At 39.1% G+C, this 16,685-nt stretch overlaps 1 protein-coding gene across 3 annotated transcripts in view; it reads right to left on the bottom strand.

Moving 5' to 3' along the window:
• ST18 (ST18 C2H2C-type zinc finger transcription factor) overlaps positions 1–16,685 on the bottom strand; it is a 108,599-nt gene that overhangs the window by 60,136 nt on the left and 31,778 nt on the right. For all 3 annotated transcript variants that reach the window (XM_042972951.1, XM_042972950.1, XM_042972952.1), the window contains exons 4-5: positions 13,217–13,303; positions 6,377–6,576 (exon numbers count right to left, since the gene is read on the bottom strand). In XM_042972951.1, coding sequence (XP_042828885.1) covers positions 6,377–6,576; positions 13,217–13,303 — 287 coding nt within the window. The remainder of the gene's footprint in view (positions 1–6,376; positions 6,577–13,216; positions 13,304–16,685) is intronic.

The following is a 16,685-nucleotide window of genomic DNA, read 5'->3' on the forward strand; positions in this document are numbered from 1 at the left end:
AATGTGCCTTTTTTGGTCTCATTTAATTTTTTATAAACATTGTCTCTGACAAGGACACTCAAAAATACATCTCCATCATCTTCCTTTCTGGTAATTATCTCCCTAAATCAACACTGGACTGCCAGGATCAAGTAAATATTGCCATAGTAACTAAAAGCATTTTTGGATGCAGGGAAGAATTTAGTCACAACACTAGCCCCTTTAAATAATGCTGATTATAGGGTGCAGCCTTTTGTGGGGATCTATTCAACATAAACTGAAAAATTTAACATTTTACTTCCTAGAAAAGAGGCTGGAAAAACAAGCACATAATATTTGATAGGACGGTCTATTCTCTCCTGAATTCATATCAGAGGAATTCCAAGTTTAAATAATATATTAAACATAGTCTAAAATGCAAATGAAGTTTTTCTCAATGTCACGGTTGGCTATTAGGAGAAAGTGTAAAGGGTTATGATAATTTTAAAGTATTATGGACTACAGAAAACAAATAAAAAGCATTTTCAGTGAATATGCTCAATTCATTGAACTATTCTCTCACTCCACTTAACTACCCACATGTGTACAATAATGATTTATAGACATTATACCTAATTATGCATATTTGGGCTGTGTGAGAGTGCTAACAAAAGCTCTAGAAAGCAACAATTACCTCTGTTGCTTAGCTACATAGTTTAAAATATTCCTATTAAGTGCAGATCACCAGAGAGGCGGGAGCGACAAAAACGCACATGTGCACGACAATGCGTTTCACTGTGCCGCTGCTAACTGCTAGCATTTTGGGTCATTTCCAGTTTACATAATTGTTTGGTTCAACTGTTTGTTACATGCTAAAAGAAAATATTTATTAATTATTCTTCAGAAAGAGAGGAGTCCTGCCGACAGAGGTGCCTACGTGCGTGGCACGCGATGGTTTCCGGGGACGTTCGCAAATCTGCAAACCAACTTTCCACGGACCCACCCCTCTCTGGCTCTCTGTCGTTACAAGGGAAAAAACAAAAAGACAAAAACACAACAAAGTTGAGTCAGCTTTTGAGCCTGATAGATCTGTGACGGGCTGCTCACTTCTCTTAGCTTTGTAATGGGCTGCCTACCTTTTTAGGTTAGTGTGTTTTTATTTTCACCGGGCCACTGGTGATTTATTTTGTAGCTTTGCCATTAAAAACAGCTGACCTGGTTTTGACTGTGGGCTCGCGTGCTCACCTCTGTGCAGACCCCGAAGGCATCCTGCACCTTTCCGAAGCCTGTGTCCTCACACGCATAGTGAGGCCCACTGCGGAGGTCCCACGGGAGTGCATGCAAAGAGGGTGCCACACAACAGGTGTTCGTAAACGGTGGCTCTCTTCTCCCTTCCCCCAGATACAACTTCAGAAGACAGTAACGGCAGAGGATACGTGGACCCCTCCACCTAAATGAGGTGGGGCCTGGTTTTTGTTTATTTACTTTTGAAAGGGGGGAGGGGCAGAGAGAGAGGGAGACACAGAATCCAAAGCCCTCTCCAGGCTCTGAGCTGTCAGCACAGAGCCCAACATGGGGCTCAAACCCACGAACTGCGAGATCATGACCTGAGCTGAAGTCGGCCGCTCAACTGACTGAGCCACCCAGGTGCCCCTGGTTTTTGTTTAGGATAAGTGGTCAATCTGGGCACCTGCGTGGCTCAGTTGGTCAAGTCACCGACTCTGGATTTCAACTTGGGTCATGATCTCACAGATCCTAAGTTCGAGTCACACATCGGGCTCTGCACTGCAGAGCCTGCTTGGGATTCTCTCTCTCTCCCTCTCTCTCTCTGCCTCTCTCTCTGTTCCTCCCCCACATGTGCTCTGTCTCTCTCAAAATAAATAAACTTTAAACAACAATTAAGAAAAATAAGAATAAGTAGTGAATCCGACGTCTGAGAAAGGGCACACGGTCCAGTGTGAAGGGAACTCAGCCAGTTCCTCACCGACACCACACATACTATGGAACTTCCCACCAACTGCCTTCAGAAACTGGATTTCAAGAGGTGCCTGGGTGGCTCAGTCGGTTAAGTGTCCGACTTTGGCCCAGGTCATGATCTCACGGTTCGTGAGTTCGAGCCCCACATCGGGCTCTGTGCTGACGGCTCAGAGCCTGGAGCCTGCTTCGGATTCTGTGTCTCCTTCTCTCTCTGCCCCTCCCCTGCTCATGCCCTGTCTCTCTCTGTCTCAAAAATAATAAAAATATTTTTAAAGAATTAAAAAAAAAAAGAAACTGGAGTTTCAATGCACAATGCACAATGTGGATGGAAAACCGCTATGGGTTTGAGGTCCAGAGACTGGGGCCAGACTGCTGGCCCGGCAGTGCCTTTCTGCGTTCTGAGTCCTATTCTTATAAATGAGGATGATCCAATGACATCCTAGGACAATAAACTGATGTTCCTGGCATGGTGTTCGGTGCTTTATTGCATTTAATCTTTACAACAAGGACAAGAAAGGTCTATTCCATTTTGCAGAAGGGAAACGATTTCTCAGGAGCTACGGACTTGCTCAAGATTACACAGCTAACCAGTGACGGCAGGGGTGTGGTTTGGGGGCTTCCAGATCCAGACCCAGAGCCACGTGCTTCCGAACTCCATGCCCATCCCTCTGCAACACATCCCACAGCCCAGGAAGTGCATATGCCACAGGTGATGCTTGCAAAACACAGCGACCCTTAGGAGAAACTGTTCAGCATACTAATAGCCTATTATTTTCCCAAGTTTGGATGCTTGCAAGAGTGAATTTACAGGAAGATACTAAAACACGATTGTCAGCTGACTTGCAGTAAGGAAGAATGGCTCCTGAATTATAAAATTAAAAATAAAATATGTAAAGATGAATCAACAACAACCACACGACAAAAATTAACAAGGAACCACACCTCGGCTTTCTCAGCACCACAGCAGCATAGCTCAGAAAATTCCTAGGGTATATTCCTGGGGGCAGTCAGAGCCTTGGGTGATTACCTAGGACACCCCTCCCTCTCGCTGAGAGCATTTCAAAGTGTGGAGTAGGGAGGAGGGGATGGAGCTTGGAGGACACCTTCTGCAACTTAGGGTAAAAAAAAATAAATGTTTTTTCCCAATATGTAAAGGTTCACTTTTGTTTATTTGCTTTAAATCAAAGTCTCTACTCTGAGATGTCTGGTCATCCTAGAAAGTCTATGTTAATGGATTCTCACATTTCGTGTCCACTGTTCTACATCAAAACAATTTTAAAAAGTCATCTGAAAATCCCAAGTTTGGAGCTTGACTCCTTTAATATAAGTGGATTTTATTATAATTGGATTTTAGTTCTGTTTCTGGAACTATCAACGTTGCTTCTATAGACAAATTAGTTTTCCAGGTCTCTTGCATATGTAAATTCTGCTGGGAACAAAAGCCCTAGAAAAATGAATTTATCCTTCAAAGTTCTAAAATCGGGGTGGTTTATTCATTATTTGCAATTTTTTGAGAGGTAAGATGTGTTAAAACGATCATCCCAGCCCCTAGAGCTCTTACAGTTGTGACAGATTTCCCTGAGTCACCAGTGCGTGCTTAGAAACTGAGGAGAGGGGGGCGCCTGGGTGGCTCAGTCGGTTACGCGTCAGACTGCGGCTCAGGTTATGATCTCGCAATCCGGGGGTTCGAGCCCCGCGTCGGGCTCTGTGCTGACAGCTCAGAGCCTGGAGCCTGCTTCCCATTCTGTGTCTCCCTTTCTCTCTGCCTCTCCCCTGCTTGTGCTCTGTCTCTATCTCTCGAGAATAAATAAACATTAAAAAATTAAATAAAAAAACCTGAGGAGGGACTCCACACATTTGGCTAATGTCACTTCCAGGTGACCTTCCTTTCCTCGTCTGCACTGGGGAAGCACGCGCTTGCCCTACCTACCTCCTGGTAGTACTTTGCAAACTTGTCTTCCCTTTGCCCCAGTGAAGAAGCTGCATCTGTATGGGTTTTCCACAATCTCTTCTATCACCACTAATGTCCACCTGCAGCTCTTTGAGAGATAGCCAGTTGGGGGTAGGAGACGCAGTTGTGCCATTAAATGAATTCAAGCTTAGGACCTTAGCCTTCCTGAGCCCTGCTCCCTCTCTTTGTCGTCTGAACTGCCTGCTGAAGACACAATTGGGCACACCCCTGGACAGGTAAAGACCTTGGGGTACCCGGAGTAAAGGAGAGGACAGGTGGAAAGCCCCGATGTTGACTTGCGCCCTAACTCAGCTCTCTTTCCTTCTGGCGAGAGGGGGTGACGGGCTCATAGACTGAAGCCAACGGAGGGTTTTGCTCTTTCAGCCAGGATAGGAGCATCTGTGACCTGTCATTTCTGGAAATGTGACTTTGTGATTTGATGTTGTAAAATGCTGCCCTGTCTACTTTCTGGAGGTAGTCAGAGCATGGGAGAATTGGATTATGGAGCACGGTTAGCTGGGAAATAATTATTTTGCTTATCCTTCAGTTGTGTCCTAATTATCTTCTTTTCAACACCTATGAGCTGCATTACCTTAAGCATTAAATCTCTTTGGTCTTCAGTGATCTCATCTGTAAAATCATGACCATAATCATGCGTACCTCATGTCATTGTTGGGTAGATTAAGTGATGTAATTTATGTGCCTGGAATATATTAAGAATGCAAAAATAATGGCCACCACCACTATAATTTCAGCATATTCATTACTAGTAGTGCTTCGAGTGCTAAATATAAAAATAGATAACATTTGGGAACCTGCAAATAGATGTCCATCAATGCTTGTAACTGAATGTTTCACTGAGAACATTCTGACAGTACATCTTCTTGGCTGGTATTACGCATCTATGATGATCACGTGACTGACGTGAAAGGCAGGAAGTCAGTAGGCAGACCAGTCCTGTCCTCATGGTACTTACAAGAATGGGTTGGTGGAAAAGATGCCCATTTAAAAAAATACTCGGTGAATTAATGTCAGCCTGATGAATTATGCCTCAAGTCTAACCACATCGATCCAAGGACCTTCCCTAATACCGGATTCACCCCGCAATTTTCACAAATCAACGAAAAACTGACCAGCTCAAGGAAACAAATAGTCAAGGATGATTGTAATTTACAGATGACCGATGAGGCTGTAAGCCATATGCTAACTACAGAAAAGCCGGGACATTTACTTAAACACTGTCAAATCAGAATACAACTTTGTTTTAACTGCAAAATCTCAAACTACTCACAAGCCCAAATTACCGAAGATCTGATGGTTGTGACCTGACATTTGTGTTCATTCAGTCAGTACGCTTTTACATCTTTTCTAGTAATACCTATCACTATTACTATGACTCTTTCAATAACAGATATTTATGATCTAAGAACTCACTGCCTTTGGCTTGTATAATACATACTTCTTTTCAAATAACATCTTATTGAGTGCATTTTGATTCCTTAAAAAGTCCCATTCGGAAAAGACGTATTTCGTAGAATATATGTACACCTCATTTCATTTTCTAACCAGTCAAGCTTTAGATTTCCATTTATTTTTTTTCATAGATTTTTGAGATATGTTGTGTGTCCTTCGATTTCAGCCTCATGCATAAAGTGGTTGGTGGTGGTCCAACTCCTGGAGGTGCTGTGAGTGCCATGGGCCGAATAGAAGCAACTGTGAACTGGGGAGAAACACATCCCAAAATTTCAAAATAGTAACTACATATCACTTAGCATGCAAACAGCATGTCGTGAGTGAGTGAAGAGTCAAATTCACGAAATATAATGCATGCCTAAAGATAAATGAAAATTATTTATTTCTGAACTAATGGGCACAGTGATACATTTTCCCACTGAAGGAGACCCTGGACGGCCAACTTTAGGTCCCTTCTGCTAAGTCCATTGCTGTAAGTACTTATTTTTAGAATGGTAAAAATATTACAGTCACAGGCCACCGGAATTAGTCTGTGTTATTACCAAATATATTTGCAGGGGGGGGTAGTGGCTAAATAATACTCTGCATGTTTATAAAACAAAAGAAGTAAATGCTTTATTTATAGATGTCCTATCTTAGATACCTTAAGCTTAAATATGTCTGCCCTTTTATTTTTAAGGGTTCTTTCAGGGATAGACATCCGTCCTATTAGGGGGTCGAGGTTCTCTTTAAGGCTTAGTATCTTTTATTTTCTTCAAAAAGAGGCACAGTCCAATTCTATACTTTTGAAAATGGACTCGGGGCAAGGACTCTCCGTGGCTTGTATTTAGACTCTCCACAGTTACTGACTGAAAAACATCGGCTCTCAGTAAATGGATGCTGAGTGAAAGCAAGGTTTGCTTTTGCTTCCAAACGGGAATCTGCCTTTACAGCCACACAGACTATGTTCTACATAAGTTAAGACTGGGTCTTTGGTGCCAGGGAGTAGACAAAGTTTGGGCCACTCCTGCTCGCTACCTGAGGCGGTGTGATCGCTGGCTTCCGGGAGGCCATCTTCCTCCTCCGCCTCGGTCCTGTCGTCACATTCTTCTCTGCAGTCCACGTTTGGGCTGTAGTGTCGGGGCTTCATTAGCAGGGATTTTCTCTTGTTGACTGGGACGCCCAAAGCCTGCTCTGCAGCTCTCCTCTTCTTCGCCATGGAACAATCGTACGCAGCACTGTAGTGATTGAGGCAAATTAAGAACATGGAGAAAAGACTTTACTGCTACTTGCCATCTGATTTCCATGAAGTGCAACCCAAAGCCTGTGGACGCCTGGGACCAAAGGTTTAGGGTTAGTTGTTGGCACTAATGAAAACAGCCCATCCATTGACTCTACTGAACCGTGTGGATTCTATTTTACTGCCTATCAGAAGAGTTTAAAAAAAAAAAAAAATCATCCTTAATCCTGAGTAAGCATATGTTAATCTGTGCTTTGCTTGGCACTACATTAAATACCCAGGGAGGGATGGAACAAGATTTGTACTGGTTTGCTAATCCTAAGAAACAGCTAATGTGAAAAATATACCACCAGACACACACACACACAAAACGTGTCCAGTATGGATAAACCACAAGGTTTTTCGAATAGCTGTTTGCTACCCAAACTGCTTATCTCTCCCGCAGTTGTGCACCAAACTTGAGATGCCACATCCTGAGCTTTGACCTGAAAGGAAAAAGCATAAAGGGAGGGGTAAGCTAGGAACACTCTGTCAACCCATCTCCAGTCACAAATAAAAAAATGAAAAAATAAAAAAAGGTGGAAAGATGCTACCTGGCACTCTGCCTTTTGATTTTCACCCATTTGGCACACAGAACAAACAAATAAAAGGAGGAGACATAAGATTGGATTTCACAAAAATGGACAACAGTTTATCCCTATTCTTGTCCTCGTATGATTTTATTTGGAAATGCTCCTGAGGGCGGCCCTTTCAAAACAGATTTCCTACCTATAGCTTACTCAGAATTAATGCAGATCACTCTATGTGCTGAAGTTAAGACAAACATTCTCTTGGCAAGATCCAGGAAGACCAGAGGGTTTAGCCCACAGTGAGTCTGTGAGAGATATTTATTAAATGCTCTTTGAAGAAAAGCACAAAGCTTTAGAAGCAAAGATCCAGAACAGAGAATCTTAGAGTAATAAGATATTACTTACTCCATCACAAAAAAACTACTGAATACTCAGTAATATTATCAAGTAGATAAAGGACTTGAATTGTTCTCTTAGGAGCATCAATGCAAAGACAGTGGCCCCGTTCACAAAAATTATTTGATTATAGCTGTACCTGAATTCTTGAACTTAGAACAGTAAATTTAAAAAACTTCAGAGGGAGAAAAAAAAAAAGGCTATTCCTTCCAGGAAAAAAGGAATATAGAAAGAGAGATAATCCGAGAGGGTTAGAAATCTTTCAAAAAAAAAAAAAAAAAGATTAAAAAGTGGATGATTGAAAATTATCCTCCAGAAGAGAACAGTGACCTTCCCAAATAAACTAGTTTCCCTTTGCAAAATCTCTCTGATGAGCCCAAATTTAAAGCGACCCTGTACAGATGATGGAGCAAGAGGGAATATAATCAGATGACTATGGTAGCAAAAACCTGCCTTTATATGGTGGTGGATATATAGCATTCATATGGAGACTGCAGAAAGTGGAAACCTACATGGCCTAAATCTGCTGGTTTCTCAAGGAAAAGTCTACAACGTGGGGAGGTAATGGGAAGGTGCAAAAAGAAGCAGAACTACCCTTACACGAGTTTGCTTCGTCAAGGAGACTGACCTGGGAAGGAAGGGGGACAGAGAAACTTAGCAAAACGGGTACGTTTCCTAGGTATGGGAGGAGAGTTCAAGAACTTCCCCAAACGAGTTAAAGTGTCCTGAGTCGAGTGAACTTCCATTAAAGATGCTCAGAAAATATACCAGACCACTAAACTATTATCTCAAACCAGGAAGATGCATAGAAAATGAAATAGAAATTTGCTCCTGGCAAATGTCATTCAGGTATTAAAGCAGGGAAAGAAAGCGGATTCTAAAAACCACTTTAAGCATACCATCTGTGCCAGGGAAAAGGCCAAGAAAGTTTATCAAAACAAAGATTTGTCAGTGGCAGGAAACACTGATCAGTAAGACCTGGGTGGCGGGGCTGGTTTACTAACTGGTTGATGAGGAAACTGTCATTTCTTTCTTTGATGGTTGATGAATGAGGCTGACCATCTATTACTTGGACAATCCTTACAAGCTTTGTGTCATTAACACTGTTATCCAAATTGACTTATAAAGACAAGTATCGTTCTCAAAATCACATATCTGGTCAATGGTGTGGCTGATATTTGAATCCCAGGCTGCTGGGTTTTCTCCTATGTGTTGCCAGATTAAAACAACGAAGTTGCTAATTTCCATATGCATTTGGCAACTGGGTGAAGTTATACCTGAGTCAACCAGCCACGTCTCTAACTGGAAGGAAGCTATCACAGGGCTTTGCCCAATGATTTAGATGCAGGTATGTAGGACGCTCGTCAGATCTGGAGATAGTACTGAGTTGCAGCAATGAAAATCATGTTGCAAAATGTAATTAAGATCCCCAAAGTGTCCATAGTCTGGAGTTGTAGGGTGAACCTAATGAGATGACATTTAATGGTAATAAAACTCAAGTTCAGTGTTTAGGTCCAAATACTAACTGTGCAAGGATGAAGGGGCTATGTAAGGTTTTACTGAAAGTACAAATTTAGCTTAAAATAAATGATTGTGTTTGATAGTGTGTAGGAAGTTCCTTAAAGAATATTATCTGTGTAACCTGGAAAAAATAATTGTATTTTTTGGAACATCAAATTCCTTATCCCTCGAATAGGGATAATAATTTCTATATCACATGTGGTGGATAGAGAAGATAACATCTGTGCTGTTACTGACTAAAATAGGTTAAGATAGAACTGTTCTGACTCCCTGCTCAGTGCTCCTTGGACTCCATCAACATGAGACTGATGCTGTCACAATGCGACATCACAAACTCTCTCCCTAGCATACTGCATAGATTTATGCATGCTTGTATGTCCGTAAATGCATTCTAATTTTTTACATATTATTTATATTTACATAAATTACACGAGATTTATACATAACATTTGCTTTAAATCTCACATTCTGTGCATTTCTCCATTGCAAAGTAGCCATGGCCCAGGCAGCATTTGGAGCTAAAATGAAAGGCTTTATAACAAATATTACCCTTTGTGTGTGCATGGAAAATGGTCCCTTTCCCTAGTTTTCCCTGAGGGCACACTATTTTGGCTTTATTGTGACACTTCACTGTGACACTGCAATGAGGGAAAGCCATGCTTTACATGTCACTGAAAGAAATGCCACAAAATGCTAACATATCTTCTCAAGGTTGCCAGAAATAATTTCCACTGGGTTGTGTTTTCCCATCTGCAGAGCTCTGAAATGTTAAGGAAATAAATGAGCTCTATTATCTATATTTTTCTAGTAGATGAGAAAGAAAGAGAAAAAATACACTCAGCCCTGCATTTATTGTTCTATTCAATCAAACTGTTGCTTTAAACATCCACAGTCCTCGAGGGAACTTTATCAATGCACCAAATACCTTTCAACATCACATTTTCATATCTGTGGTTTTGACTTTATTAAAATATCTTTAAAAGATCTGTATGTTTACTTGGGAGAAATTTTTGGTTACATATTTGAGAAATGCTTCCATTTAGAAACTCAGAGTCTAATTTGAAATGGCATTCCCTTTGATGACAACATACAGCTGAAATTTCATTCAAAACAATGATTGAGAAAAACAACAATTAGATAACTTTAATGATAGACTCAGGGCTGGAAGTATGTTTAGAAGTCACATCCATTGATCTTTCAGATTTCAAAGAAGAGTACAACAAATTAGAAAACTGTGAATTCCTAAAATCTGTCCAATAAACAGTGGGTTCTACAGTTTTCCAGCTTATTTTCCAGTCATAAATTCTCAATGCAAGTTACAAGGAGACATGTAACAAATTAAAAAATGCAGGTTCAGTAATAGATCTATTCTGAGTACACTCCCCTCAAAAAATAAAATACAAAAATCAATGAAAGTTATGAATCCCTGAGCCTATGGAAATTATTTATAGGTTCCATTTCTATGGAATATTCATAATAGGTATTCCTGTGGATTTCTTTTAACTAGGAAGAACACCACAGACTTGTGGAAAGGAACCAAGGAGTATAAATTTGAATTAAGGATGATTCAGAAAAAAAACAACAGTATGATGATTGAAAAAGGAAAAAAATTAAATTATTATTTTCAGAGACATCCTTTTATTTAAGGAAAATCCAAATGAATCTACAGATAAAATATCAAAATAAGAAAGCAAATTTAATGAAGTCATTACAAATTATTTGAGCTTCTATAAACCATCAATAAAAAATTAGAGGGAGGGTCTGGGGGCTCAGTTGGTTGAGTGTCTCAGCTCAGGTCATGATCCAGGGTCATGGGATCAAGCCCCACATCAGGCTCTGTGCTGAGCGTGTAGCCTGCTTAAGATTCTTTCTCCCTCTTCCCTTCTCCCCCACTCTCTACCTCTCCCTCAAAAAAAAAAATTAATTAGAAAAAAAGTTAAAAAATGAAACCATTTATAATGCATAGAAATATAAAATACTTAGGGATAAATCTAAAAAAAGATGCATAAAACTTACACAAAACAACATTTAAAGAAAACTAAAGAACTAAACAGAGAAATATAAGATGTGCATGAAATTAAAAACTCAGTGTTGGAAGATTTCAATTCTCCCCAAATTTATCTATTAGATTCAATGAAATCTCAAAGTCCCAAGAGTAATTTTTTTTTTTAGAAAGTAACAAGTTAAGGGGCACCTGAGTGGCCCAGTGGGTTAAACATCCAACTCTTGGTCACGGCTCAGGTCATGATGTCATGGTTTGTGAGATCGAGCCCCGCATGGAGCTCTGCGTTCACAGTATGGAGCCTGCTTAGGATTCTCTCTCCCTCTCTCTCTGCCCCTCCCCTGCTCACAATTGTTATCTCTCTAAATAAATAAATAAATAAATAAATAAACTTAAAAAATAGAAATTAACAAGTTAATTGTAAAATTTCTATGAAAATGAAAAGAACTAAGAACAATATACACCATCTTGAAGAAAGCAACAAAGTTGAAAGACTTACAGTTTTAAATGTCAAAATTTATCATAAATCTCTAGTACTTGACATAGGGTGTTGTGGTGCAAGCATAAACAAATAGACCAATGTAACACAACAGATATTCTATCCACGGGGTTCAGCAATAGGTTCACACATATATGGTCAATTTTTGACAAAGGTATTGTTGAGAAAAGGGTTGTTTCCTCAGTGAATGGCACTGAGTCAACTCGATATCTATCTGAAAAAAAATGTCTTGACTTCTACGTTATATCATATACAGCAAACAATCCCAGAAGAATTATGGATTTAAAAGACTAAGAAGAGAGTAGAAAAAGCAATCCATTGAATGGGAGAAGGTATTTGCAATTCATCTTTACTTAAAAAAAAAAAAACTTTACATACAGAATATGTAAATATTTCTTGCAAATAAATAAGAAAATGACAACCTAATGGAAGAATCACAACATAGATCCACAGGTCTCTGGAGGAGGGCCACAACATTGCAGCAAAGAATTAGAAATTCTCAAAAAACAGCACTGGCAGAGATAGAATCCCTAAACTTGAAGCCAGAGATGGCCATCGTCAACTAGTTTCTGTTAGATCTACCAAGTCATGATGTCAAGCAGGCATAGAAGTCATGGAAGGCCCACCATTAGGCTGAGGCAAGTCTAGAGGAAACAAGCAAGATCAGCGATCAGATTCCATAACATCCACCACTATGGTGGCAGTACCTCACCCTCAACAGCCACAGATGAGCCACACATAGGGAGGGGTCTTGAATATCAGACACAAAGGGAGAAAAAGGATGAACTTGATTTATAAATGAGTTGGCTCAGCATCTGAGGGCAATTGGAAAACAGGCCGCAGGTCATCATGTAAGGGTGGCTCTGAAAGGACAGAGAGAAGAAACTTCCCAGTGGGCAGAGCTACAGGACAGGGCAGGGATGCAGCTGGCCCTCCACTTTGCATGAAGAGAAAAGTTGCCAAGGAAAGGAAATATAGGTGCCCATAGGCAAAGCGAATAGTTTAGTCAGGCAGGGACAGAGATGAATGGTTTAGCTGGAAAATCAGGGACAAGAAGGTCTGAGGAAAAGGCATGTGAATGCAGTTATGAAAGTTAGGATGAAATTTGAAGGCCTTTGTCTTATGCGATGACACCCACCATATAGCACATACCAGGGAATGAGCATTAAACCACCACCCAGACATGGCCTTGTCAGACATCAGCCAGGCTCTTTCTTTAGCTTTCAGATGCTGTTGCAATGGAGTCATTAATGAAGTAGATTCAGGGGCAGGGGAGGAGGCATTGAATATACCGAAAACATGGATTCCCACCAAGACTGAATTAGCTACTCTCACAGCCCAATGTCCTGTGTGTCAGCAAAAGAAATAAATGGCATGTGCCCAGTATGACACCATCCTTTGAGAAGACCAACCAGCCAGTGGGCCCTTTTCATTCTGGAAGGGGCAGCAATTTAACTTGACTGGAATTGACACATATTTTGGAAATGGACTTGTTTTTCTTGCCTTCAGAGCCTCATAGCACCACTCTCTGAGGGCTTACGGAATGTTTGTTCCACACAAGAAATTTTCATACATCTCATTGGACCACAGGATCCTGTTAGGAAGATGACTATGGGAACAAAATAATTGGATACATGTTATTATTACTTACCACACATCGCAGAAATTGCTGGCCTGATGGAGTGATACAATGGCTTCTTGAAGGCATAGCTGAGATGCTACCTTTGGAGGTGATACCCTGCCAAGATGAAATCATATGGCATTTGTTTTTCTTCATCTGACTTATTTCACTTAAGCATAATACCCTCAAAGTCCATCCGTGTTGTTACAAATACAAGATTTTATTCTTTTTTATGGCTGAGTAGTATTCCAGTGTGTGTGTGTGTGTGTGTGTGTGTGTGTGTGTGTGTGTGACATCTTTATCCATTCATTCACTGACAGACACTTTGTTTCCATATCTGAGCTACTGTGAATAATGTTGCAATGAATATAGAGGTGCATATATCTTTTCAAATAATTTTTTTTGTTTTCTTCAAATAAGTACCCAGAAGTGGAATTATTGGAATATATGACAGGTTTTTTGAAATTATTCTTTTTTGAGAAATCTCCTTTCTGTTTTCCATAGGGGCTCCACGAATTTATATTCCCAAGAGTACACAAACATTCACTTTTCTCCACATCCTCACCAGCCTTGTTATTTTGTGTCTTTTTGATAACAGCCATCCTGGTGGGTATAAGATGATATCTCAATGTGATTCTGATTTTATTTTACTGATGATGAGTGATGTTGAACATATTTTCATATGTCTGTTGACAAACTACATATCTTTGGAAAAATGTCTATTCAGATCTCTGCCCATTTTTAATCAGATGGTTTGTGTTTTGTTGTTGTTATTGAGTTGTAGATCTTGATATACCTTGGATATTAATACCTGAGCAGATATATGATTTGCAAATATCTTCTCCATTGAAGATGTTGCCTTTATGTTTTCCTAAGGATTTCCTCCACTGTACAGAAGCTTTTTAGTTTGATGTAGTGCTATTTGTTTATTTTCTTCTCGTTGCCATTGGCTTTGGAGTCAGATCCAAAAAATATCACCAAGAGAAATGCCAAGGATCTTACTGCCTATGTTTTCTTCTAGGAGTTTTGTGGGTACTGGTCATATATCCAAATCTTTAATCCATTTTAAATTAGTGTGTATGGTATTAGATAGTGGTCCACTTTCATTCTTTTGCATGTAGCTGTCCAGTTTGCCCAACACTATGTGTTGAAGAGACTGATCTTTTTCCATGGCATATTATTGCCTCCTCTGCCATAAATTAACTCACCATATATATATATGTGTGTGTGTGGGTGTGTGGGGGGGTTATTTATGATCTTTCCATTCTGTCCCATTGATGAATGTTTCTATTTTTATGCCAATACCATACTGTTTTATTACAGCATTGTAATATAGTTTGAAATCAGGGAGTGTGATGCCTCCACCTTTATTCTTCTTTATCAAGATTGCTTTGGCTATTCAGAATCTTTTGTGGTTTCATATAAATTTTAGGATTTTTTTTTCTATTTCTGTGGGGAAAATGTCATTAGCATTTTGATAGGGATTACTCTGAATCTGTAGAGTGCTTTGGGTTATATGGACATTTTAACAATATTAATTCTTTCAATTCATGAGCATGGAATATCTTTCCATTTATTTGTGTCTTCCTCAAGTTATTTCATCAATGTCTTGTAGTTTTAGAGGACAGATGTACCACCTCCTTGGTTAAATTTATTCCTACATACTTTTTAATACAATTGTAAGGATGTTTTTTAAATTTCTTTCTGATAGTTTGTTGTTAGTGTATAAAAACACAACAGATTTTTGTATGTTGATTTTGTATCCTGAAACTTCACTGAATTTGTTTATTGGTTCTAAGTTTTTTGGTGAAGGCTTTAGAAAAGTCTTCTATGTATAGTATCATGTCATCTGAAAATAGTGACAGTTTAACTTCTTCCTTATCAATTTGGATGCTTTTTATTTATTTCTCTTGTTTGATTGCTGTGGCTAAGACCTCCACCACTATATTAAATAAAAGTGTTGAGAGTAGACATCTTGCCCTGTTCCTGATCTTAAAGGAAAAGTTCTCAGTTTTTCACCATTGAGTATGATGTTAGTTGTGTACTTGTTATATATGGCCTTTATTGTTTGAAGTACATTCCTCCTGTGCCTGCTTTGTTGAGCATTTTTAGCATTAATGGATGTTAAATTTTTTCAATGCTTTTTATGCATTGATTGAAATGATCATAACATTTTTTACCCCTCATTTTGTTAACATAGTGTGTCACACTGATTTATTTGTGGATGATAAGCCATCCTTGCATCCCAGAAATATAGTCCACTTGATCACAGTACACAATCTTTTTCCTGTATTGTTGAATTCAGTTTGCTAATATTTGTTGAGGATTTTTGCATCTGTGTTTATCATGGATATTTGCCTGTAATTTTCTTTTTTGTGCATCCTTTTCTGCTTTTTTGTAGCCAGGTGATGCTGACCTTGTGAAATGAGTTTGGAAATACTCCCTCCTCTTCAACATTTTGAAAAATTTGGGAAGAATAACTATTGAATCTTCTTTGAATATTTGGTAGAACTCGCCAGTGAAGTCATCTGGGATTGGACTTTTGTTTTGTTGGGAGGTTTAGATTACTGCTTCCATATCCCTGAAAATTGGTCTATTCAAATTTTCTATTTCTTCATTAATCAGTCTTGGAAGATTTTACGTTTCTAAAAATTTATCCATTTCTTCTAGGTTGTCATTTGTTGGCATATTATCGTTCATAGCAGTCTCTTACGATCCTTTGTATTTCTTTGGTATCAGTTGTAACTTCCCTTCTTTCACCTCTGACATTACTTATTTGAGCCCTCTCTTTTTCTTATTAAGTCTAGCTAGGAGATTATTAATTTTGTTTATCTTTTCAAAGAACCAGCTCTTAGTTTCAATGATATTTTCTATCATCTTTTTGCTGTCTATTCCATTTATTTCTGCTCTGATCTTTATTATTTCCTTCCTTCTTTTCTTTGACTTTGGGCTTCATTTGTTTCCTCTTTTTCTCATTCCTTTTGCTGTAAAGTTAGTTTATTTGAGATTTTGAGTGTAAAGTTAAATTGTTTACTTAAGATTTTTCTTGTTTCTTGATGTAGGCTTGGATTGCAATGAATTTCCATCTTAAAACTGCCTTTGCTTCATCCCATATATTTTGGTATGATGTATTTTCATTTTCATTTGTCTAGGTTTTTTTTTATTTCTCCTTTGATTTCTTCATTGAACCTTTGGTTATTTAGTAGCATGTTGTTTAATCTCCACATATTTGTGATTTTTCCCAGTTTATTTTCCATGATTGATTTTCAGTTTCACACCATTGTGGTTTGAAAAGATGCTTGATATGATTTCCATCTTCTTAAATTTATGTGGACTTATTCTGTGGCCTAACATATGGTCAATCCTGAAGAATATTCCATGTGCACTTGATAAGAATGTGTATTCTGCTGCTGTTGGATGGAATGTTCTGTTTAATCTATCTGGTCTAATGTGTCAGTGTTTCCTTCTTGATTTTCTGTCTGGATGACCTATCTCTATT

This window comes from Panthera tigris, chromosome F2 (assembly GCF_018350195.1).
Source record: "Panthera tigris isolate Pti1 chromosome F2, P.tigris_Pti1_mat1.1, whole genome shotgun sequence".
NCBI classification, from domain to species: Eukaryota; Metazoa; Chordata; class Mammalia; order Carnivora; family Felidae; genus Panthera; species Panthera tigris.